This window comes from Podarcis tiliguerta, assembly GCF_965153285.1.
Source record: "Podarcis tiliguerta genome assembly, chromosome: 7".
Classification (NCBI taxonomy): Eukaryota; Metazoa; Chordata; class Lepidosauria; order Squamata; family Lacertidae; genus Podarcis; species Podarcis tiliguerta.
In genome coordinates this window covers 58,956,140-58,982,339 of record NC_139540.1, presented here as the reverse complement: position 1 = coordinate 58,982,339, position 26,200 = coordinate 58,956,140, and the positions used below count along the sequence as shown (strand labels likewise).

General features: G+C 43.4%; 1 protein-coding gene across 2 annotated transcripts in view; it reads right to left on the bottom strand.

The window, feature by feature from the left end:
• Window positions 1-4,467, bottom strand: part of JARID2 (jumonji and AT-rich interaction domain containing 2) — a 180,501-nt gene extending 176,034 nt beyond the window's left edge. Inside the window, exon 1 of one of the 2 annotated variants that reach the window (XM_083449301.1) lies at window positions 2,991-4,467. In XM_083449301.1, coding sequence (XP_083305427.1) covers window positions 2,991-3,035 — 45 coding nt within the window. In that variant the 5' untranslated portion in view covers window positions 3,036-4,467. Of the gene's footprint in view, window positions 1-902; window positions 1,034-2,990 lie in introns of those variants that run through there. The other variant, XM_083449300.1, reaches the window with a different exon arrangement.
• Between the last annotated feature and the right edge of the window lie 21,733 nt (window positions 4,468-26,200).

Genomic DNA, 26,200 nt, shown 5'->3' with positions numbered 1-26,200 from the left:
TACTGTACTTTCTAATTTCTGCATCAACAGGAAACATTTTCATTTGACAAAATAGCTCTGGTGAGTTCCAGCACTATCTAGCTTTACAGAATTTGAGTCACTGATACATTAAACTTCCACTTCAAGTCTATACTTACTCTGTCATAAGCCAGTCAGCAACAGAGGCAATATAGACACTAGGTGGACCATTGTTCAAGCTGAAATACATTAATTCTATACTGGAATTCCTCATCAGTGATTTCTCCCACTGAAAGATCAACTGAATGACTAGATTCAATCCACACACTGGTTACACAGGAATATTATGATGTTCGAGACAGTGATGCAAGTGAGTTACATGTCTTTTTAGAATTCTTGAACTGAGGAGTGGATGTGGGCAAAACATTCTAGCAGTCTTTCATAACGCTTTTCAAGCAAACTGTTTGGCATACAGTACTCCATGAATTTCTCCCTTTTAGTGGCCTAGCAACGAAGGACTCAATGTTAAGTGCTTGGGACAAGAAGGCCATAGGAAAAGGCTGACTAAGATGGGAGGTTGAAAGCCAGCCAGGTGAACTGGCATTTCAATCCGTCCCAGGGGGCACCTAACAAAAATGGTAGGACCATGCACCCAAAAAATTCCAGCAGGCCCATAACTCGGGAGGAAGAATCAGCTACTGCCACTACATGCTATTTATGCGATAGTGGAAGGTGCAAGCACCTTACTTTTGAGAAAGGTGAGCACAGGAGAGTGGGCTTTCCTCACAGCATCCGTGCAAAAGGAAATGGGGTCAGCCATCCTCCTTTCACCAGAAAGTCTGCAGGGAGAAAGCAGAATAACCGGCCCAGTTCAGACAGCCTGGTAGGCAGGTGAGGCGGAGGGACACGTCAGAGGTATGTGAATACTTGCTACACCTGCTCACCTCGCCAGGGAGGCCTAAGCCAGCGGTGCCACCACGGGTTCCGCAGCCGCCCTTCGCTGCTGCCGCCCCCTCTGGCAAAGCGGCCCGTCCCCTCAGCAGCCCGCTTTCCCTCATCCGTCCGCCCGCACAGGGTCTCGCGCATGACGTCAGACCGGTGGGCGGGGCATTCGGGACGCTGAGGAGACGGGAGATTTTTTCGGCGAGCCCAGGCCCTTCCTTTTGTGACGTCACGAGCACAACAAGAACCTGGCCCCGGCTGGGCTGAGCTGAGTGGCCGGAAACCCGGGGGCTCGCGCTGACATCCCGCTTAACCTGTTGCTGCCGCCGGAGAGAGGACGGATGCAACCAGGAGCAGCACGCGCCGCCGAGGGCCGCAGCAGCAGTAGCAGCAGCAGCCATGACTGCTGTCTGCGGCCGCGATTCACTGCCATGGCCAAATGAGCCTCCCGGGTCTCGCTTTCCCCACTAGCCTGCCCTCTTCTCTCTCTCTCCCTCCCCGCCACCCCGCTCTCGTAACATGACAAGCCTGGAACTTGTGTGAACACACGAAACGCTGTCTGGCTTTTCCAGTATAGCGTGTCTTTCCAAACAGGTCCTGGAGAGAGAGGAGTGGCACCACTTCTTTTTCCACAGCAAGCCTCATGAACGCGATAGAGTTGCATTGTTCAGTCGTGCAGACGTAAGAGTAACTAAAAACAGATTTTGGCTTGGAAAAAGGAAAACACGCCGCGAATTCCCCACCCCTTTTCCTGCTTTGTTTCGCTGCACTGGAAACGTGCGCAAGGCACAAGTCACAAGTCGCGTGTTCATCAGGGGGCTTCCTACAGAAACAATCCCTTTTGGACAAAAATACTTTTGCTTCAGATTCTCAGTTCCTCTGCAATGCGGATGTATTTCTAATTCGCAAGTTCGTTGGCGAATTTTCTTAAAAGTTACCCATTGTTATCTGGAGTCACGTTTCTCAAAAAAATACCTTTCCAGACGTCAAAAATAGGAGGAAAAACTCTGTCGAAGTCTACTGTGACTTTATTTATTTATTAAAATCAATGGGGAAGTCAAAAGAACACCCCCACCATCAGGTCACAGGCGCCCCATAACAAATGTTCTGCTTACAAACGATAAACACACTATACTGTAAGCAACTTTTTGTCATCTTGAGCCACTTATATTCAAGAAAGGTATTCTAACCAGAGTAAAAGCCGCATTTGTTTTTGTTTTTAAACCACCATTAGGACTGCCTGCACATCTGACTAATCCACTCTGTTGCTGCAAACTTAAAATAACTCCCCATCCCAATCAAACCATGGCTAGAGCCAAGAAAAAAAGGCACCGTCTCAGCAATTTCTACACATTTCTACAATTGGAAAAGGTTATCCCGTGACTGACTACACGATACGAAGGCACACACCATTAGCTAGATCGTTGGCTCTTCAAATTTCAAAGCATCTTTCTGAACGGTAAACCAATGTCTCCGTGAGCCCACACCAAATTAACAAAACTCCAAGCCATTTCCCCGAATATTAAAGTCAGGCCTTGCAAATACATTCCTTGTAACATGATCCCCAACTGGCTTGGTTCTATTGCAAGCTAGATAAGCCAACGATCACATACACGAGATTTGATGGGGGAGTAGAAGCAAGCACGCCATAACCAGATATTAGATTTCAAGTTAACAGTCTCGCCGAACAACCACAGTGCCTTCTCAAACCCCTAAATATATGTTATAATAATGTGATCATTTGCATGCAAAGTGAAATATTAGTAAATCCGCTTGAGAAAGCAGTTTAGTTGCATTATCGCAGCAGCCCCCCAAGCACCGTGTCTTTCATCTTCTAAAACTAGATTATGATTGTGTCATTTGAGGTCAATACATTTATTCACTTGAGGTATCGCTACACGAATCTCGTTTTTAAACCCGCTTTACAGTTAAAAGAGGCTTTTGAGAATTCCCGCCCCCCCCCCAATTCCCAGCGGACGAAAAGCCAACATTTCTAGATATTCTTTAAAGCCACCGCTAGCTGTAAACTTGACATTCATGAACATTTCCAAAAAAATCAAAGAGATAAATGATCCGGTATAACCACTTACGTATTTCTTTTGAATTATATTCCTCTTGGGTCTTTCTTTGCTCATTCTGATATCCAGATTCTGATTGCAAATGGGGGAAATTGCTTCATGAATTAAAAGCCGCAACCAATTTGGAGGAAAAAAAAATCCCTTTTTTTGTTTCTTGTTTGTAGTGGTTTCTTGTAATCCGATTTTCTTCGCACACAATACAATCCTCCTTGCAATAAATCCAATATGTTGGGTGGTGGGGTCAAAAAAGAAGAAAAAATACAAATGTAGAGCAAACCACCAAAAAAAGAAAAATCACTTTAGAGATTCATAATGGAAATTTTACACCCTACAGACACACAAAACCGCCCTTGATGTCCTCTTTTTCTTTTTCCCAGGCCACCAAAGCGATCCGTAGGCCCGTAGTGTCCGAGGCGTAGTTTACATCTTGAAGAGCGGAGAAAAGATTTGAAAGGGGAAGGTATTTTTTTTAATGTTGGAAGTCACGTTTCTACTGCTGCAGCACAGACAACTCCAGCAGCACTGAAGGCTGCACTCACACACACGCACGCGCACACACCCCGTAGGAGTCTGCTTCTTCAGTTTCCCCCTCCGCCCCACCAATGAGAGCAGCTAGCTCTCCAGCAGCAACTTTAAATGGCCCGATTTTTAAAAAATATTATATTATGTATATAGATAGACAGGCAGGCAGGCAGACCGGAGTGAGGGGGGCGGGAGGGAATGAGGGAGAGGGGGCGGCAGAGAGAGAGAGAGAGAAGGGTTAGGGCTTCGCCTCAATTCTTAACGTGGTCCCAGCCGCAAAGAGATCACTCCGGCTGCATCCCCGCAGCTCCAAGCCCAGCCGTGCCGTGCCGTTGGGCAGCCGTGCCCCGGTCGTCCTTCCGCCCTCACCCACCCGGGGGCCGCTCTCCAGCCGGAGACGCCGAGCGCAGCTGATGCCGCCGGGGCGAGGAATCCCGGTGCAGAATTTGAGGACAATCCCTGCGTCCGCGACACGCTCCGCCGCCAGCTCTTCTCCTTTCTATGTCTGCAAAGCTCTTTAATTGTCCTCCCTTGCCCTCCCTCCCCCTTCGCCTGGCGAGCAAATGCGACCTCCTCGTCCGGCTACATCTCCCGCTCTCCGTGCGCAAAGGGCCCGGGTCGCGGTCCTTGGGGGGGGGGGGGGCTCTGCCTCGCGTGCCCGGGAGGGGAGGAAGCAAGGAGGAGGAGGAGAGGGAGAAGGAGAAAGAGGAGGGGGAGAAGCAGGAGGAGGAGGAGAAGCAGAAGCAGCAGCAGCTCCGCGCACGGGTGCGTTCGAATCGCCCTTGGTCTCCGGAAAAGTTGTAGTCCCCTCACCACAAAATGGCTACAATAATTGCAGGGAGAAACTACAAGTCCCAGGCTGGGCGGCGCGCGCAGCTGCGGCAGGGATGGCCTGATTGGGCGCCGGGAGAGGGATTGTCCTCGAGGCACCTTTCTTTCACCTCCCGCCCCGCCCCTTTCGGTGCCAAGCCTGGGCGCAAGCGGAGGCGGCTCTTGCGCGCGTGCGGCGCCGTGACGAGTCCGGCTGCGCTTGCGGCGAGGTCGTGGCTTCGGCGAGGAGGCGCCAGGCAAGGGGAGACGGGGCTGCCTGGTTAATATACATAATGCATATGCATATGTATATGCATATGCATGTGTGTGTATATATGTATACATATATATATATATATGTATATGCATATGTATGTATATACTGTATATGTGTGTGTATATATATATATAGAGAGAGAGTGTCTCTCTCTCTCTCTCTCTCGTTTTATATTTCGTATTGCGTCCATGCGATTTAAGTAAAGGGGATGCTGGAGACAGAAGGGGCGAGGGAGTTGTGGGCTGTTCGATTGGATGGCTATGGAAAAAAGAGGAGGCCAGGCCAGCGCGGGCGCAGAGGAGGAGATCAAGGGCAGGAAATGCAACCTAAGAATCATCGATAGCATATGGAGGAACTGAGGAAAAAATTGAAAAAGTTCATAATAGGGTGGGGTGGGGGGCGTTGGTATGGAGTTGCCATGGGAAACTGACAGGTATCCATATGTGCAGCCTGAGCCCCCGCCCCTCATCTCTCCAGTTGGAACGAAGCATGCATAGGATCACACCGTGGCCCAGGCAGAGAATGGGTCTTATTTGACTGGAGGAGGAGAGAGAAAATCGTCTAAGAAGGATGTGCTTTTCCTAGAAGGGGAAAACCCAAAAGGGCCACATTCTAGAGGCAGGCTTTTTCTTGGGAAAATAGGGATTACATTGCCTTTTAAAAAGCAGCAATAAAAAGAGCATTTATCTAAATTACAAGCTGGACAGAAAATACCTCTTGCTGGTTGCTAAGTAGTTGTTGGGAGACTACAGCTTGGGTTTCCAGCCGGTGTTACCTCAGGACAATAAGCCTGGTTTATAGAAAACTTGCTCAACATGTCTCCAAGGTATTCTAAGGTCATAGCCCTCCGCCTTTCTCTAATGCTGTAGGAAACCCTGCTGTATCATATTGTGTGTGTGTTTAGCTTGTATCAGGCAGGCCAGTGGAAAGGGCATATTTTAATGAATGTATTTATGTATAAGTTTCCAGGGCTTTTTGCTACCAGTTTTAACACGCTCCATAGTAGCAATCTCAGATAAAACAATTAAATAAAATTGGTATGGATAGCAAAAACACCTTTAATAAATATGGCAGTCAGTAAAGGATCATTTTAGTCTCTTCCTGCTATAAACCATAAGTTTGGCACTTACTTGGCCTCTTGCTTTCTTTATCATGGTCTAATTCATCTTGCGGGTCCATTTATAGGCCTTGTTCCAAACAAATCAATCCTATGCATGTCTACTCAGAACTTCCTTAGGGAAGGAATATCATAGCTTCAGCATCACCACAAAGAAGGCCCTGTCTCACATTACCACCAGCCACACTTTAAACAGTGGGTACACTAAGCCAGGTCTCCAATTAAGATTTCACCATGTGATTAGTTTCATAGCGTAGTAGGTGTTCTTTAAGGTATCCTGCGTCTCTAGACCATTTAGGACTTAAAGCATGGCATGGGTAGGCAAACTAAGGCCCGGCGGGTCGGATCTGGTCCAATCGCCTTCTAAATCCAGCCCGCGGACGGTCCGGGAATCAATGTGTTTTTACATGAGTAGAATGTGTCCTTTTTTAAATGAAATCTGCCAAAATATATACGTCCAGATTTTTCTGGCAACTGAATCCCCGTTTCTGACAACCGAATCCCAGCTATGTTTGGGGAATTCTGGACATATGGCAACCCTTGTTATATGCTTTATTTGCCCTGCAGCAGTCAATCCCCCAGCAGACACATTTTTTACCTGTTGCAGTTTCCAGGCTATTCAGAAGCAGCCCTAAAGAGAGAGAGCATTCCAATACTCCGGTCTAGAAATGATTAAGGTATTAATTGCTACAGAAAACTGTTAAGGAGTTTTCTAAGCTGTAAGTTATATGAGGGACTACCTTTGAAGACTGCTCTCAAACTGCAATTCGCTTCAGGGGCTAGTCATTGAGAAGACATTTCAGTGATGCTTAAAGGGCTGCACTAACTCGCAGGCCAATTTCAGACACAATTCCACGCACTGAGGCTTGCTTTAAGAGCTGTCTGCAACCTTGGAAAGGGATACCTACTTCCAAATTAAATACCTTCAGAAGTCCCCCTCCAAGTATCCCTTCATCAGACAGCGACTGGGCCTTCTTGTTTGGGACACCCCAGTTTCCCCTGGAGAATATAGGCCTGGCACCTCCTTCATTTGTCTTCTTAAAAGGCTTCTTAACTTTATTTCCCCCAGGGCTTCTAATTTTACAAGATTTTTATGCTACCATTTTAACATTTGATTGCTTTTGGATTAAGCTGGTGACATTGTCAAATGCATCTTACTGTTGTCTTTAATAAAAAGCTGTGATTTAATTGAAATCTATTTGTGCTAGGTCAGTGGAATCGTAAACTGCTTTTAACATGTTAGAAGGTTAATTTTGTCCACGATGCATGGAAAAAAATTGGTGTATGTGTACCCTCTTGATCCCAGCTTTATACTTTGGAAGAGGCAGGCACTAGCGCTCTGTTTCGGGAATGATCTGATCAGTATTCTGCACTCCTCTCTTCCTAATAAGCAGACTTGGAAAAACACGTTTTTCTTGTGATCAGTCATCCATATGAAGACTTTAATAAAACAAACAATTTAAGTAAAAAGCCTGATACATTCATGCAGCACTCTCCATAAGCCAATTAGAGAGACTAATTGTGGTAGGCCTCAAAAGTGAGTTAGCAAGTTTATTCTAATGAACAAAGTATAGAGGAGGAATAGAACATGTACTTGCTGCTGGGAAGGCGATCCATTCATGTGGTCTTGAAAGGATGCAAATGGTCTTGTCTGAAAGATAACTTATTTGTTCCTCTATTGGACAGCAAAAGGCATTGCGCAAGTTGGCTGGCCTCCCATTTGAAAGGTGCTGAGTCAATTGACTTCCTGGTATGTTGTGTCTGCTGCGGCAAGCTTTAAACAGTGCCCCTGAAAATACCTGTTTTCTTGTGAATTCTTCCCATCTTTTAGCCAGATAACATAGTTAGTTAATTCATGTGGTAGAGTCCTTCCTAGTTTATACAGTGACAGGTGGGGAAGTATGGTGTGTGTGTTTTTTCCCGTTAACTCCAATTAAAAATCAACAGCAACAACTTCCTTGCATGTGGAAAACTAACACATCAAGTAAAAAAACCTTCTAGCTTTTCCTTCATTATTTTTGTTATTTATGTGCAAGAAGCTTCCATCAAAATACTCATAAATGCTATACTGCATCTGCTGCCTAGTTTAGGAATGCCTTTACTAGGTGATTTTGCTTGTTGTGTAAATTATCCTCCCCACCTTCATACTATTTCTGCTACCTCTTCCACATTTATTCTTAACTTATTTTAATTTTGCACTAGAGGGTGTGCATAATAAGGGGATGTATATTGCAGGGAGAAGGCTGTCCATAGAGTTTTCCGTTCATAGGGGTTGGTACCCATAACCTGCCAGGGCTGGTGTGCAGGTTTTGCCTACACCATAAAATGACAAAGAGCCTATCTCACCAGCAAGGCCACTATTTTCAATTTGCACATGACACATGAAATGGCTGGAAGCAACATGTGAGAATTCTGGGTTCACATGCCTCATGCCTTGCAGTTTAAGGAGTCCCATGGAGAGTGCCCTGAGGAACCAAAGCAGATGGAGGAATGATGGGAAGAGGAGTGATGAGACCTTCTGAAAGTTGTCAGACCTCTGGCAAGAAGGATCTTTACCTTCTCCCAGCAGTCCACTGGGTGAGGAGAGAAAGGGAGAAGTTGGGGAAAAGAGGTAAGACCAGACCACTTTTGTATTTCACCCCTCCATGCCCCTGCCCACATGCACCCCCTGGCAGATTACTGTCAAGGGACTGCAGCACCGTAGCAGAAAAAAAATGTTCCCCCTCATTGGTGAAGACAGGATCACAGGTGCGGATCACAGGTATGACTCAGTGTAAGGCAACTTGATATATTTACTGTGCCTACTGAATCTAGCACTTTCTAGGTGTCAACAAAAATGTGCACAGATTGTTCTGTTTCTCATAACAAATTAAATTGTGAAGCAGGGCAAGCATAAGTGATTCATGCGACAAATGTGTAGATTAAAAGAAACATATTTAAATTATACCAGGCTTTATCATTACTGATTTAACACGGGGGGGGGGGGGGTTTGTGATATAAGTTCTTTTAAGGTTGCAACCCTAAATCCACTTACCTGGGAGTAAGTCACATTCACTTCAACAGGACTTACTTCTGAGTAGACATGGTTGGGATTGCTCTGCTAAGCTTCCAATGTATTTTATTTTCAATCATTTCTTTCCTTGTCTCACAAAGTCATGCATGCATCCCCAAGTATAAATCTTCAGTTGTAGCTAATATTCTGCAACTTGCAGGTGCAGCTACGTCACTTCCAGAACAAAGACTGGATTGCAAGGGAGAAACAACCTTAAGTGTGAGGTGTTTTGGAAATAGATCCTACTAGTTTCAGCCTAAAACGATATGACAGCAAACTGTTCATTAATTTATTAATATTGTATTTTTACTTCTCAAGAGGTAGGAAGCATTGCTGGGATTTCCTGCCTCAGGTAACAGGAGAGCGTGAGTGGTCTTTGGTAGTATGTAGCCAGTAACCGATTGCATGATAAGCAGTGCTTACCTAACCTCCAAACACTTTACTCACTGCTGCTCACAGGGTGGGGAGAGGCAAGGTGGTGAGATCAGTGCGGTACAATTAATACACCAGTGGAGTCAATCTGGCATTCTTGCTAGTAAGTTCGCACTGTGATAACCCTCCCTCTGCCTTCCCTGCTCCCTCTTGGGAGCTGTTGGGAGGTCAGCATCTGCTGTTCCACCTTCTGCAGTAAAATATCCAATGCTGACCCTGTTTTACTCAGAAGTAAATCCCACTGAACACAGTGAGGCTTACTCTCAGGCCTAAATGTTTTACATAGGATTTACTTTAGAGTAAGCTCTATTTAAACAACTAGAGCAAACAGGTACCTGATATGGTGCTTTGACCATGTCAGTGCAGCGTCAACATTATGAACAGGCTTCTAGAATTGTGACCTTCAGTGCAGCTACGCATATAACTCTCTGAATAAATAGTAGCTGCTCAGTCAGTGTGCCACTGTATTTTCATTGGCTGTTGCCAACACCTTTGGTGTTCTTGTTTAACCAAAATATAGGCCAAAGGTGTATGGCAAGTATCTTTTTCTTCTAGCTGTTGCAGTTCCAAGGCCATCGCTCCAGCTGACAAGACCAAATTTAGAAAAGAATTATTTTCTTAACCTCATCTCTTTCTCTGGAAAAAAGGGACAAAGAGCAAGATTTCATTGTCCTGTTATTTGTCTTCCTTTTGTCACAGCTTCGTAGACCTCAAAGGTTGAATTTTACAGCTGACTGGGTTGTTATAAACTCTAAAGTCATGTAAAGAAATGGAATGTGCACCAACTGTAAGCTATTAACATGCTTATCTGTTGACAAATAATTATGTTTTACTTCTGTCTCACCTGCTAATCTTTACTCTCACTTAGGTTTAAAGGTGAAAGATCACAAGCTCAAGAGATTCAGTTTCAGTTTCAAGATTGATAAAATCTTTTCTCTTGTGCTATTGACCCAATTGCACAATTCCACTAAAACCTATCCACCAGATTTTTTTAAAGATGCATGGCCAAGAAATGTAAACGAGCAACGCTACAGCCTTGGGATACATAGATGTCATCTTGACCAAGATACAGTACATTTCTGCAGTGCTGTAGATTATGTGAACTACATGAGTGGGGCTCTGAAGTATCTTAAGCAGAATCTGCTGACTGGTAAATGGAACTAACATCATTATCCTGAGTGCATTATTTGACCCATAGATTTCAGTGCTCAGCATGACAATCTTTCTCAGTTCACATTTGTGAGTATAGGATTCCTAAATGTAAGGATAGCTATAAACCACATCATATGTTTAATTTCAGCAAGCACAACTAATTACTCTAAAAAGCCCTAAAGTTTTTTCTTTGGTCTACAATGTTTTCAGAGCTGTTGTGTAGGGAGTGCTCCATGCCTCTGCCCGCCTGCCCATCCCTCCTTCGCTCGAATGTCAGTTTTGCTCCTGGGGAAGGTTCTGAGAGTCCCTCTGATTGCCATTGCCCTCTCCCTTGCTGCTCTACAAGCAGGCAACAACATTATTTGGGGGGGGGGGAGTGGGGGAGAAACTAGATAAAAAGAAACCACCACCATCAATTTCCAAGACCAACAAGGAGAGTGCCAAGAGGTCCACAGCAGCTCTGGGCACTAAGAGCCACCCATTGATCCCCAGCTCAACTTAATGGCTACTGGAGGCAGGCAGGGTATGTGTGCACACGCAAGGGTGCATCCCCCCCCCCCAGGGAAGGTGGGTGGGTTGGATGGGATCTGCCAAGAGAGCCACTTCCCAGCCTCTCTCAACAGCACCCTCCCCACTTTATGCAGTTTCACATATATATACAGAGTCTGGGAACGTAACCCCCATTTAAGTGCAGGAGACGGGGACACCTGAATTACAACATTCAGACTGATAACATTTGGCCTCTGTGCTTTTGCTATAGAGCAAGCCAACCTTAGCATTGTATTGCCGCTTGCATTTATTAAAAAACTGCTTTAAAATGCTTTTTGCTTTTAAATGTTACTGTGTATTAAAACTTCACTTCACAAACCAACACTGGTTCTATATGCTCATTTGTTTGGAACATTAAGCTATCGGAACAATGCTAACCAAATCTGAAGTTTCTGACTTTTCCTCCTCCCTTCCCCTTTTTGCGACAAGTAAGATGAATCATTCACAAGTAGGAGGCTTGACACATGATGAAATCACCAACTGACACTTCAATGACTTTTAATGTTGCTTTGAATAACACATTGTGGATAAGGATGTTGTGGGATTTTCACTGTTCCACAAGGCAAGGATGATATGAGGTTGCAAGTCTGTGGGTAGTGTTTTGCTTTCCCCACCAAACTGATGAAATGCTTTATCATTGCAGAGGATGTGAAAAGTTACCTTGGGGGTGAAGATGACTAGCCCATGGCTATTTTAAAATGAATCACGATTAATAGCACCTCACAAGCACACACGTTCAAAACTTGCTGAGAAATAACTTTTTTTTTTTGCTTTTATATTTGGGAATCTTGAGGAAAGGGAGAGCTGTAGCTACTTCAAAAGCCAGGATTTCATTATGGATCTTATAAATTAACATTGTAAGCTTTGTATGTCACACATGGCATATCATTTCATATTCTGTTGTAAAGCAAACACATGGAAGTGATCCTAATGGTGACTATAGACAGTAGCACTGCCAAGTATTGTTTAGGGGTCATGGGTGGTGAAATGTTCCTCAATGATGAATGGCCTGTTGTCAAGGCCCAGAGGCAAGTGGTGCGGTCAGGTTCTGCAAACAAGGATCAAGGGGTCAGAAGCAGATGCAGGGGCTTAAAGTGGTCTGGGGGTCAGATTCTGGAGCAGGTGAGATGAGTATATATAGTAGCCCAGCCTCTGGTCATCTGGACAGACAAAGCATAGAACCATCACTGACCGTAAGAGCAATGGTGGTGGTGCAGCACAGCTGAGATTGGGATAACCTTTCAGATGTTGTTAACTACAACTCCCATCATTCATGACTTGGGCATGCTAGCTGGGGTTGATGGGAGCTGAAATCCAACAACATGGAGGGCACCATGTTGGCTTATGCTGAGCTAAAAAGTCACTGCTAGAACAGTGCCCTGGTGGCACATTGAGGGTTTGTTTCTTATTGATTTTATGACAAAACAAACAGTATTACAGAAAGAAAAAGAGACTAGAGAAACAGAAACAGTAAGGAACCATAGGGACAATGGATTGCACAAATCAGATACTGTATCCATCATACACATGGAATAATTTTTACCAACAATATGAACATTGTTGATGCCCAAACTTAGCATTCCACTGTTTTCCATGTTTATTATGAAATTTATATCTCAACTTTACAGGCATATCCTATCTTAAGGTGGCTCACAATAAGTTAAATATAAGAAATACAATTTCGAATGCAACCAAAACAACAATAAAAATAGCGGAAGCTACTGACTTTTTAAGTAGCTGTTTCCTTTCACTTGTGACCATGGCATTCCTGAATCAGCCCTTTAATCATTATTGCAGCCAGGCCAATTCCTTGTTAGTTTCTAAATTTTATTTGTTATTATTGTAGTTCCACAAATGCAATCATTATTTAAAAAAACCAAATAGTTGCTTTGGCTGTAAAGAGGAAATGAGTAATTAAAGCTGTACACAGACCCCAGCAAGGAACAGAAATTGACTAATTACAAGTCTGATTTAAGTAAGAGAAGGAAGCAACTAATTAAAGGACTGGTAGCCAGGGTAAGTGGGACTTTTGCTGAATGAGACTTTTTCCCATGCAAATTAATATTAGGGTGAGATTTTGCCTGTCTAGGGATGGGCAATACTAGCTCCAGTAATTGGGAAGTTGTATGAAACCTTTGGATTGGTCAAGCCTGGAATAGATACTGGAAGATTTGCATTCTGATTTGGCTTTAGACCAGTACCTTTTACTTGCTGTGCTCTAGATGGTAAGCCAATAGTAGCCTTGGGAGCCCTGAACTAGCAAACATACCTTCAAAGAATGCATTTGAATACTACAATGCCACCCACTGTAGACTGGACCTGGGGGTTATATTTCCAGTGTACTATAACACAGTACCCTTTTTTGCACTGTAGTACGTTTTTCATCTCAGGAATACAACCTTATTTCAGTAAGGTTAAGACAAAGATGGGGCACCAGATATTTAACAAAAGTTGTCAGAGTGCCTTTAGCTCCTTTCTTTGTCCTTTTCCTCCAATGAATCTTTCTTCCAGTTCAAAACACACCATTATGCCATTTCAACTTCCATCAGGCATCTGAACCCCTAGTAACCAGTGCTATTTTTCTAGAAAAAGGTGCTGGAAGTCACCACAAACTTGAGCATGGTTGGCGTGAATACCATGCTCCTTGTTTCCATTGACACCAGTGGTCTCCCAGTGGATATTGATGAAATGGCCCCTCTGCCACAACAAGGAGCAAAGGGGAAGCATAATCTCCCGATAAGCAGCTTCTGTGTAGCACAACTCTTGGAGCATAATAATTGAAAATGTAATTTACTTATGCTGATTGGCACCGTTTCATGCAGCAATTTAATTTGTCATAGGGAAGATGTTTAACAGTTATAATGAAACAATTATAGTTCAAAAGGAAAGCTGTCAGTCTTTGTGGCCTCCCCTCTCCTCCCCCATGATGCCAGACAGGCCCAGAAGATGCTCTTCTTTCACAGGGACCATAGGAGGGTCATGACACTTTGGGCATCTGGCCAGCCAGGGCTGATCTCATAAGCTGCCACTGCCCTGGTTGTGATTAGGGCTGCGTGCATGATTCCTAATTCAATTCTGTTGTGTCCTCATTTTACCTAACTGAAAGCTAAGCTGGGATCCATCTGGTAGTGAACTGCACTGATGGACATTGGCTACGGTGTGCTCAGTTAGCCTCTCATTTATTAATATTGAGGCTTCTCTTGAGTTGAGATAAAGGTATTCGCTTCATTAAATAAATCATGAGTAAAGTCATCTTGAGGCTAGCCAAATTGATATAATAAAGGTCTCTTCAACCACCCCCGGGGAGGAATCTGCACCTGGTGAGGAAAAAAAGAGATGCGGGTATATTTCTTCTGCCACTTGCCAGGGCAAGATTCAGCTATGAATCTTAATGGGTAGTTTGGGGCATTGACATCACTGTATCTCAACCTATTTTACTGGATTTCTGTGAAAAGTAAGAAGAATTATGAAGGGCTTTTCTACACTGAAAAGGGATGCAGAAATGATAACAGTGGGATTGACTCTTATCTGATCGTAAGCCTCTTCTGTGTTTTTGTACCCAGAGGCTTATGCAGTTTGTTTTATTGGGGCCTCTGTACTGATGTAATTTGGTTTCCACCCAACTCCTAAATTCTCTTCCAACTGTAAAATTATTTTTATGTGTCTACATCCTAACTTGGGGGTGACTAGGGCTGAATTTCTGTTCGTCAGTGTTGTATTTTGAAACAGAGCAGGTTAGCAGGAACAGTAGTTGAGGTGTGCAGATTAGGTGTTTGAAACCCTTTTTGTACCAAACACAGATTCAGTTTTCAGAAAGTCAGTGTCCTGTTACAGTTTGCTTTCTGCAATTGTCCTATGGTGCTGCAGATAAGATGTGAGACAATATATGCAAGGATTCTGATTCAACTCTTGCGAGAGCCCTGCAAAACCTCACCAGAAGCCGCTGCTGCAGCCACTTTTCTTTTCCAGTGGTGGCATGGCAGCGCCCATGGTGCGACCAGAGTAGTAAGGAGAAGCAGCAGTGGCTTCCGTCAAAATCTTGCAAGGCCTCACCGGAACCCAGAAGCTGCCACTTCTCGCTTCTCCAGCGGGGGCAGGCAGGATGCCCTCGGTGGCTGCCTCAGTCCACCTCATGGATAGGCCAACCCTGCTAGAAGCAGTTTCTATTTGGAGGTAAATCTTGGTCAACGACCTTGAATAATAAATAAGACAAACTCCTCTGTTGTGAGTTAATGTCCTTAAGATTTTATACCGGGAGATTCCAACTCACCCACCCACATTTTTGCTGTATTGACCTTCTCCCTGACTCACTTTCAATAAAATAAGACAATGGCTTATTAAAATTGATATGATTCTTGTAAACGAACCATTTGTGCCTAGGGCACTGTAAGGTGGGCGGGAGGGGAAAAGACATACATTCTTAAATCTTCTTGCACACTGTATGTAGGGAGCTACAGACTGCAAATACGAAGTGGCTCGTTGACTTGTTAACCTTATTGCTTCGCTCTTTTATTTTTGATCACTCAGACTAGCTATTGAGAAAATATTTTTTTTATTAGCTTAATGAGAGTGATTGCAAACAAGACATTACTTGGACACTGGCTAGATTTCAAAGGCATAAAGGTGGCAAACATTTAAAATAATCTTTCTAGGACTGTTAACATTTTACAGGGTTTTGATGCTTCAAGTTTTTTGTTTTAACTTAGAAGGTACTGTAATTTATCTCAGCCTTTGTTAACCTGGTGCTGTCATCAGCCTCAGCTACTTTAGCCACATAGGCTAGAGCAGATGGATTGACCATGGAAAACAGTTTCCTTTACTATCATGCATTTCTATTGATCTACAATGGCTAGAGTGCAATCCTATATGTTTACTTGGAAGCTGAGCCCTACCAAGTTCAATGGGACTTATTCCTGGTAAGTGGGTATAGGATTGCAACAGTAATGTTAGAGGGCAGAAGTAATCAGAATCTGTTGTTGTTTATTAAATTTGCATACCGCCCTTCATCCGAAGATCACAGGGTGGTTAACAACATAAAAACACAAAATGAGAACACAAAATGCATAATAAGAATAAGAACAAGAACCAAACCAAACCAAAACCAATAACATCCCTCCCACAAACACATTTAAAAGGACATATGTTAGCAATTAGTATGACAGATTTCAGTCTTATATGACAGTGCCCATAAAATTTGGTGGCTTCTTTGTTAAATGTCCTGGTTCATTAAAGGACAGGAAAGCTCGCCTCACAAGGAAGTGAAAATAAAATCTGCTGGATAAAATCGGAAATACTGTAATCGAATCCACAAATTTATCCTAAAATCTCCCATCTCAGCAAAGTGTGTACTATTATTTCAGGATTGTACGTTACTCAATGTTAAGTCTTTTTTCATCGTGAAAAAGGGAGATGCACTTCCTTTTATATTGACGTTTAAAAGGCTGAAACTGTATTTGGACCAAGAGAATCTAGGAGGTACAATATACAGTATGAATAGTGTGAGGAGACTTGTAGTAATAGTGCAAGTTTCCACATCTCTGAATTAACTTGCATAAAAGAGCAATGGATATCACACGATACCCCTGTCCTTTTTGGGAAAAGCAGCAATCCTACAGCGGTTACATGATAACTGTGAGAGTTATATAGAGAGAAATAGTATGTTTGGTTTTCAACGCCGTCTTACAAAACCCACAACTATTTTCCCCCAGCACAAATGCACTGAATTTTAGCATTAATGAAGATCTCATAGGAAACTATGTCCTAATCTAACAGAGGGCTGGGCACACTTAAAGCCATTGATTTCATGGCTTTAAGCCTGAAACACTTAGCTGTGTGCTGGATTTAGGCCAAGCATAGTAACATCTTTCTTTCTAAACCCACTTCCCAGTCACTAGACCCAAGCTTTAGCTGAAAGAGGGGGAAATGTATGGTGCAGGGGGAGGAGAAGAAACTTGCAGAACCTTGGCCCTTAAAATGCCACATAAATTTATACCTGACAGATGTTAGCATTTGTTTAACCTCATCAGTTCGAATGCAGAGGTTCTGCCAATTCATGACTACCAGTTGTTTTTAGGTGTATTTTTTATTGGTGAAAATAATTCAGTTTCTTAATAAATTAACTGACACCTCCAAAGAGCCTTAATATCGAGGCATAGGATTTGGTCCATGTAATGCTGTTTGTTACTGTACAATTCCTTGAACGCTGTTCCATACATTTGCTCTAAAGTATGGCTCATAACTGTATCCCCATAAGGAATAAAACAAAAATGACCAAAAAAATGCCAAAATTGTATTCTCTACAGAAAATTGTACAGAAATCTAATTTCTACGTTGACAAAAATAGCATTTCCCTAGGTATATTCTTGAACACCATTATACTCTAAAACCTCAGCAACCTACTGCAATTTCCTTTTCTTTTTAAAAGACACAAAACTGTTTTACACAAAGTTTAAAGGCTGTAGTATCTAAATTATATCTAAATTAGTTTTGAATTGATTTACATGCAATGCATCAAAGGATGACAGTATTACCTTTAAATGCTGCTATTGATTTGCACTCAAAAGCCCCACTGACTTTGGAGGAAGTTGCCTGGGATCATCAATGAAAGTATCAGCGTAATAAATAATTCACCTAAAACTGTATTAAAAGGATATTAAGGATTTGACTCAAGCCCAAGATAGAAAGATTCCATATATTCTCAGCTAGGTTTTATGGATCAAATTTGGCTATGTGCACAAAAGTGTTATATTATAATGGCAAATGATACACGATGAATAATATATTGCGCAAATTAGCATACGTTCTCAATTAATTCCAGACTAATTTTGTGTGTGCATGCAACATTCATAATATTTTGGCAGGGATTGGAGTGACAACATATGACAAGAGTTTAGTGGGAAGGACTAGAAAAGGCTCCTGGGGGCGTTACAAATCTGTAGGAAGCCCCTGCCCTCATGTTTACAATCCAGAAGACATGGCAAATGAGGAAAAGGGGACCAGGAGGGAGGACAAGGTGAAAACAAAGGCAAGCTCAGGCACCAGATTGTGAAGTGGGATGGAAACAGATCAGGTAGCCAAATCAGCTGCTATGAAACAGTTGATGGAGGGCCAAAGGCATCTGATAATCTCAACAGAGGCAATAGAATACTGTAGGTCTGCATCCGTTCCTTCCTTCTGCTCTGGAGCTTAATGGAATAGCTGCTGCTAGGCAATGGCTGGGGAACAGTTGTGTTTCTATAGGTGTTATTCGTAATAAAAAGGAATGTACTCAGGAACCTAACCACCTCTGTCTGCTGGGTGCAAACCTGGAAACAGAACCATCTAGGGCCTTGAAGCTTTGAGCTGAGTACTTCATGCCTGGGACAGACAGGCAAAAATAAAATTTTGTAGACACTTTTTAGCACAGCTTATGTACAGCATTGATCACAAGCAGTGCCTTGTCTTAAAGCATGCATCCACCTTACCTGCCGCGGGCCTGTAGGAAGGCCTGCAAGAATGAGATCTCTCAGAGCAGGAAGAACCATGGGCTCAGAACACTTGCATTGGCTTCCTGTGCAGATAGCAGCAGCACAAGGCCAAACATGACAAGGCAGTTTATTTAAACATGGTTCTGGTGAGAGTGTGGGAGATGAACATGCACATTGCCTGTGTGGTGTAGTGGTTAGAATGTTGGACTAAGACCTGGGAGACCCTGGGGTTCTAGTCCCCACTCAGCCATGAAGCTTACTGGGTGACTTTGGGCCAGTCAGAGTCTCTCAGCCTAACCCGTCTCAGAGGGTTGGGTTGCGAGTAAAATGGGGAGAGGAAGCACCATATACACCTGTCACCTTGAGCTCCTTGAATTAAAGGTGGGATAGAAATATAACAATAATAAATAAAATATTCACCTCCATGTAACTTCCTCTATGTGTGAACCCCCGGAACATAACTCCAACATAAATTGCTTCCTTAATTTCAATTTAGAGGGTGTGTTTGGGACACAGTATCTTCAGAAATGAACTCTTAAACTTGAAGTCATACATTTTCACTTTATGGGAGCAGAGGCGTGGTGGTGTTGATAATAATGAATAATGATAATAATTCCTGCAGAGCATACAATTTTTATAGACTGAATTGCAGTAACCTCTTTCTAACAGGGGCCAGAGATGGGGTTGCTGAAATCCCTCTTACTCATCAAGCAGGTTTACCAATTGTTCTGCCTCCGGTTAAGCCGCGCTAATCCTGAATAGTAATCCAAACATTATCATAGAATTGTAGAGTTAGAAGGCACCCTCAGGGTCATCTAGTCCCAACTCCCTGCAATGCAGGAATCCCAATGTGGTGGAACCAGTCACGCTGCCCTAAACCTGCCTCTGTCTCCAGCAACCAGTCGTCAGAGACTTAGCCTCCATCATGACTAGTAGCCATTGGGAGCCTTCTCCTCCGTGAATTTGTCAAATCCTCTTTTAAAGCTATCCAAGTCGGTGACCATCATGTGGTTAAACTAAGAAATTTGCTCCCACAAGATGCAGGGAGCACACCAAAAGAGGGATTATATAAGTTTAGGGAAGATGAAGCTATCAGTGGCTGCTAGCCACAATAGCTATGTTGTACCTACCCTGTCAGAAGCACTATGCCTCTGTGTAGCAGCTGCTACGAATCGCAAGTGGGGAGGACAGGAATGTTGCCTTTGTGCCATGCTTGTGGGCTTCACAGATGCACCTGGTGGGCCACTGCAGGAAGTAGGATGCTGGACTAGATAGGTTTTTGGTCTGATCCAGCAGGGCTTTCCTTCCATTCTTACGTTTTGAGGCAATGGGGCGTAACTGCTGTGTTACGTATTTCCAAGGATTTCTGTCATGCAAACCTATTTTGCTTCTTTGGTTTTAATGCCTGGGATGGGTGTGGGGAATCTTTGGCCCTTCTGAAGTTGCTACAGCTACAACTCCCATCATCCCTGGCCATTGGCCATGCTTGCTGGGATCAATAGGAGTTGTAGTTCATCAGCATCTGGAGGGCCAAAGGCTTCCCACACCTGCCTTAAGAGGACATAAGAAGCCATATAGCGATGACTACTAATGCAATCCAATAGAGACCATGCAACTTATGTAATGGCAAGAATATTCTTTCTCCACGTCTGTTGCAGCTACTTTTTCATGAGCAATGGCTAGAGTTGCATAAGGCCTTTCTTCGGAGAGAAAGGGGGGAGGATCTAGAATTGAAAGCAGATGTTGTAGTCTTGGATTTGAGATTCTTAAGACTGTTTCACTTCCTTGGGCTCTTTTCTGAATAGACCCACCTGATGGGTCATTAAAAGACCTGCATAACATAGCATTTAAGCCCTGCTGGCTACATTTTCTGAGCAATCAGGCTCTCCAGTGGGAGAAATCCGCCTAACTGTAAACATGTCATCTATCACAAGTTGCCTTGTGGCGGCACAAGTCCGGCTGATCTGGTGTGCCGAACCTTTATCTACAGAAGGTTTTCCCATTTAATTAATTTTAAAAAGCTCAGTGTGGGCAGACCCTAGAAATAATAAACAATAATAAGAATTTTAACTGTCTTACAAAGAGTGTTATTCGGGAATAACACTGCAGATACTGGAACTGACCCAATTTATACCTTGTCCATGTGTTATTCCTTAACTCCTTGAATCCACACCAAGCACAATACAGAAATGCCTCTATTCAGAAAACGCTGCCTTACGTTTTAGGTCAGCAAAACCACAGCACAGCCATTCCTGATACATAAAGAAATGTGGAAACATGCCAGTCTAAGAGACCTATGAGCACTGTGTTTGATATGACATCTTTCTGCCAGTCTAATGTCTCTAGAGACTCATATAAAAATCAATAAGTTGACTTTGCAAGTCCATAGCTATGCCATTCGTTTTCGTTTTCTGGTTCTGCTTTTCAAAGGAGAAACAAGCATCTCTGTTACAGTGAAGCAATCTATGTGGATCCTGGATCCCTCTCTGTCTAACACACACACACACACACACAGAGAGAGAGAGAGAGAGAGAGAGAGAGAGAGAGAGATGTCAGGGAATAGGGAAGTCTGTCCTTCATTCTTCTTTGTGCAATATTAGTGTACATCATGATATAATTCGTAGTGAAGATAAGAAAAGCACAAAGGCAGAGACTGGGCAGTTGCCAGGGTAGCAAATCCAAACAGTGCATGCCATATTAGAAGAAGTAGGTCAGGTGTTCATATTGCCAAGGCTACCCTTGCCACATAGCAGGGTATAAAGACATGCTTCTGATGGCACCATGGCATTGGAATGGGGGGGAAGGATGGATGAAGGCAGGAATTTATGTCTGCCTAGTGAAGTGAAGACCAAACGTTCTAATTCTGGCCAGGGAATTGGGCTCTGATCTAGACAACAAAATATCTTAGGCCATCATATATGTGTTGCTTCTGGCATGCCTTCTTCCTTATGCAAACTAAGAAGTTGGCCCAGAAGGCTTTACAAAGGTGTAGCAAATTTTGTGGCTACACCCTTTGTTCATGTGGGGGAAAGCCATAACCTGGCTAGTGTGGCAGAAGGGGGAAGGAGAAGAAGAGTTTGGATTTGATATCCCGCTTTATCACTATCCTAAGGAGTCTCAAAGCGGCTAGCAATCTCCTTTCCCTTCCTCCCCCACAACAAACACTCTGTGAGGTGAGGGAAGCTAAGAGACTTCAGAGAAGTGTGACTAGCCCAAGGTCACCCAGCAGCTGCATGTCGAGGAGCGGGGAAGCAAACCTGGTTCACCAGATTACGAGTCCACTGCTCTTAACAACTACACCACTACACCACACAGGCTCTCCAAGTCTTGAACCAGTCTTGAAGATGAGAAATAAAACAATTGTGCCCATGTTGTGAAGCGTTTGCTCCATGTTTTATAGCTGTAGGCCTAGTATTAGTATTATTAAACATATATTGGTTCAGAAAAATATTTCCTTTATTAGAGTGGTAGTCATTTAAGCCTTACTCTAAGAAGACCCATTTAAATGACCTTAGTCATCTTCATTTATTTCAGTGGGTCTACCCTGAGTAAAACATAGCTGAATATCATCCTTCGAGTCAGTCCATGATAAAAATGCTATTTTCAAGTTATGCAGAACTCTGTCTCAGATAGATGTCTCAGCATCCTCTGTTGGGATGTTTTTCTTCAGCTGGATGTCCAGAGTTTCTGAGTGAAGCCCTGTACCTTTTAGATGGTTCAGTTTGTAGAAGTGTGTCCTATCAAAGTACAGTGTTTCCTAAAAAGAGCCACAAGGTTTGTCACAAAAAAGGGAATGGGGAAAATAAGGATGATACAGATTACAGCTAGAAGACCCCTGTCCCAACTTCCAATCACAAATAAACCCTAATGTTCATCCACTGAAGAACAGGAGCTACACAGGAAACTGCCTCAGACAGAGTTAGACCATTGCTCCATTTAGCTCAGCTTTGCCTACACTGACTGGCAGCAGTTCTCTAGGGTTTCAGTCAGCGGACATTCCTGGCCTTACCTAGAGATGCCAGGGATTGAACTCTGGAGCTTCTGCATGCAGAGCAGTTCCTCTACTGCTGAGCTACACCCCTTCCCACTAATGTCCTAGTAGAGCTTTATTGCCAAATGCTATTACAAATGCTTTATAGACAGGGTGCTCTGTAACACCCTTATATTGTAGATGTTGAAATCTAAGTAACTGGTTGTGTCATCTTGCTGTCCATTTCACCTGAAGGAGTCAGGTATGTCCTCCCACAAAGTTCCCAACCCATAAACACAGCCTAGGTTCTGTATGACAGGAAGAGGAAGGAATCTCAATTGCAATTTACACCACTGATAACCATCTCCCCAGATACCAAAAGGGGTCAGCCATGGCAGCCCTCCAACTTCCCTGAAGGTGTGTACTGAGCAAAAGTCAACTGGGATCTGATTGGCTGAAAAGCTGCTGCCTATGACTCAACCTAATGTGGGCAGAAAACCCTTAAAAGCTGTTGTTATGCAGTCCTCATCCCAGACATCAGGGTCCCTCACCCCTTGTTGGCCATCAGAAAACTGCAACTGACCACCCAGGCTGCATTGCTCATGGGGAGATCAGAATCCTATATTTAACTAAGGCAAGGTTAGATATGTTTAAACCTACAGGTTCCTTTTATTTAATAAATCCAGCTTTGTAATCTGCCTTCTCTTCTCTCTCTCTCTCTTTTACTCTTCATAAAATTTCATATAATTTTGCTGTTGGCGTCTGAAGTGTGTTTAAACTCTAGGATTCTCATAATCTCCCGTGTGTGCACTGAACATCCCAGTGCGAAAGGCAGCTGGATGCAAGCCCTGATGTTCTTGAGGGATTTGGCTGAGAAGTGCAGGGTGCACTATTTCAGAGTCCCTTTAGAAGCAATTGCTTTCACTTCAAAGAATTCACCCTGCCTGGGAGTTGTAGGGGTTACTAGGGAGTGTAATGGCAGCATTATCAGATAGTGAGTCACAACTGGCCTACCTTGCAAGGCAGTTCTGCAAGGAAGAGCATAAGCAAGTTCTCCTAGCCTCCTGCTTCTGTCACAGTTGGCACACTGAAGATCATCCCCACCATTCCTGTTATTCCACTATTAAAATAGCATACGTAGTGCTTCCAATGTAAACACACACAAATGCTGCTTCAGGAGTCTTGAGGGAAACTGAAATCTCCCACTGTATTTGTCAGCGCATACCTGCTATTTTTAATGTAACACTTTAAGGCTTTTAACACTGCCACAACTGCTGTTTAAAATGTCACTTTCCTTTACTTACCAGAACAGTCATCAAGGTCTTCAGAGATCCGATTACAGCAGCTTTTGTGTTCCTACACGTGTTTTGATGTAACAGAAACACTACGCTGTATCATACAGTCTTTAATTCAGGTAATGACAGCCCCCAGGGCTTGATTTGCTGTTGTTATATGACTCCCTAGGGACTCCCTGGTCCTGAATGGGACAACTGTGCCCCTGAAGGACCAGGTGCGCAGCCTGGGAGTCATTTTGGACTCACAGCTGTCCATGGAGGCGCAGGTTAATTCTGTGTCCAGGGCAGCTGTCTACCAGCTCCATCTGGTACGCTGGCTGAGACCCTACCTTCCCGCGGACTGTCTTGCCAGAGTGGTGCATGCTCTGGTTATCTCCCGCTTGGACTACTGCAATGCGCTCTACATGGGGCTACCTTTGAAGGTGACCCAGAAACTACAACTAAACCAGAATGTGGCAGCTAGACTGGTGACTGGGAGAATGTGGCAGCTAGACTGGTGACTGGGAGGGGCCGCCGGGACAATATAACATTGGTCCTGAAAGACCTACATTGGCTCCCAGTATGTTTCCGAGCACAATTCTAAGTGCTGGTGCTGACCTTGAAAGCCCTAAACAGCCTTGGCCCAGTACATCTGAAGGAGTATACTCTCCTGGGAGTATACTCCCATTGTTCAGCCTCAACACTGAGGTCCCGCTCCCTATTTCCCTCACTGCGAGAAGTGAGGTTACAGGGAACCAGGCAGAGGGCCTTCTTGGTAGTGGCACCCTCCCTGTGGAACACCCTCCCATCAGATGTCAATGAAATAAACAACCATATACCTTTTAGAAGACATCTGAAGGCAGCCTTGTATTGGGAAGTTTGGATGCTTGATGTTTTAGTTTGTTCTGATATATGCTGTGAGCCGCCCAGAGTCACTGGGGAAACCCAGCCAGATTGGGGGGTCTAAATAACAAATAATAATAATAATAATAATAATAATAATAATATTTCAGATGTTGCAAGTTTCATATGCAGCAACAGTTAATGTACATCTGACCTACTTTGGAGTTTGGCAGGGAGTGGCCCTGTATGTTCTACCTCTGGTAGAATCAAGGCTCCCCCTCCTCAGTTTTGCTATTATATAACTACATTCATCATTGATTTACATTGCCAATTGGGGAAAAACACACCATATGATGTCACACATTCTAAGTGAGCTTAGCCCAGGGTTGGAAATGCTAATTTTTTTAATTAAAAAAATGTTCCTGATAAACCTGTGAAGATTTGCCTGAGTATGAAACAGGGAATAAATAAATAAACCTTATAGCAAATGACTATGATTACAATGCCATGGAAACAAGTGATGTCCTATATATTGGGGTGCCTAAAAACATTCAGTAGCTGTGTTGTTCCTTTGCTGCTGTTTAGTCATTATTACGCGGTCTTACTGTATTATTCTTAAATGTATTGTATGCCCCCTTGGAAAGGCTTGCCTCCAAGGCAACTAAGAAATATTTAAAGTAAAAAATTGAACAGGAACACAGTTGATTTAAAGTAAGTTTACACAGGGGATCGATCCTTATATTAGTGGTGTGTTGAAGGAGAAGGGAGACCTATTTGGATTTTCTGCCTCAGTTGGCGGAATATCCTGGGCCATTTCTGGTTCTGTCAGCCTGGCTTTATTCAGCCCTGTGGGCAGGATGTATTACCTTCCCTGACCCTTTCTTTTTCAGTTGAGGACTGGTAGAAAAGAAGCATAAAACACAGCTAGGCAAGACTATCATGGCATAACACAGATAAGGCAGGCCGGGAAAATCAGCTTGTCACGGGTTGGCTGTAAAACGCACCACAGAGTCACAAATCTAAACATGCAAATTACGACAGCTATTTTATCCAGCCTCTCTTCATTCTCCAGACATTGCCATTTTATTTTTATTGCATAGATGTGTTAATTTGGGCACCATATGTGCATGGCAACATTTACATCAGCAGCAAGCACAATAGAAAACACAAGCACTGGGAAACTGAACCTTGGGGGCAGGGGAAGGACTTTCTAGCAAGAACTATGAAATAATCCAAGGGGGAAAGTGGGGCATCAAGCATCTGACAGCACAATCCTATATGTGTCTACTCAGAAGTAAGTCCCACTAAGTCCAGTAGGGCTTACACCCAGATAAATCAGAATAGCGTTGTAGCGTGGATCCCCCAGGCAGGACAAATTCAGAAAAATGACTGAGAGAAGTAATCTTCCATTTACAGACAGAAGGACAAGTAATTTACTTGCTCTTTTCTCTCCTCTTATTACTATTATTCTGTGATACTTTACAAAATAATCAATGTGGTAGCTAGCAATGGAGTATCCGGGAATCGTAATGGAATGAAGAAAGAAATGTACTTTTGTCCCAAATTGCACAGAGTAATGACAGCTTCTATCTTTTTAAAGGTTTGGTGATGCCATCTACTGAGCATAACTACCAAATTTCAAGTAGGTATGGTATGAAAGAAAGCATCCAGATGTTGAATAAGTACAATCAGTTTTAAAAGACTTCTGCTTTTAAAAGATGATTTCGTTTAATGGAATTCTTTATCAATCTCCCTGCC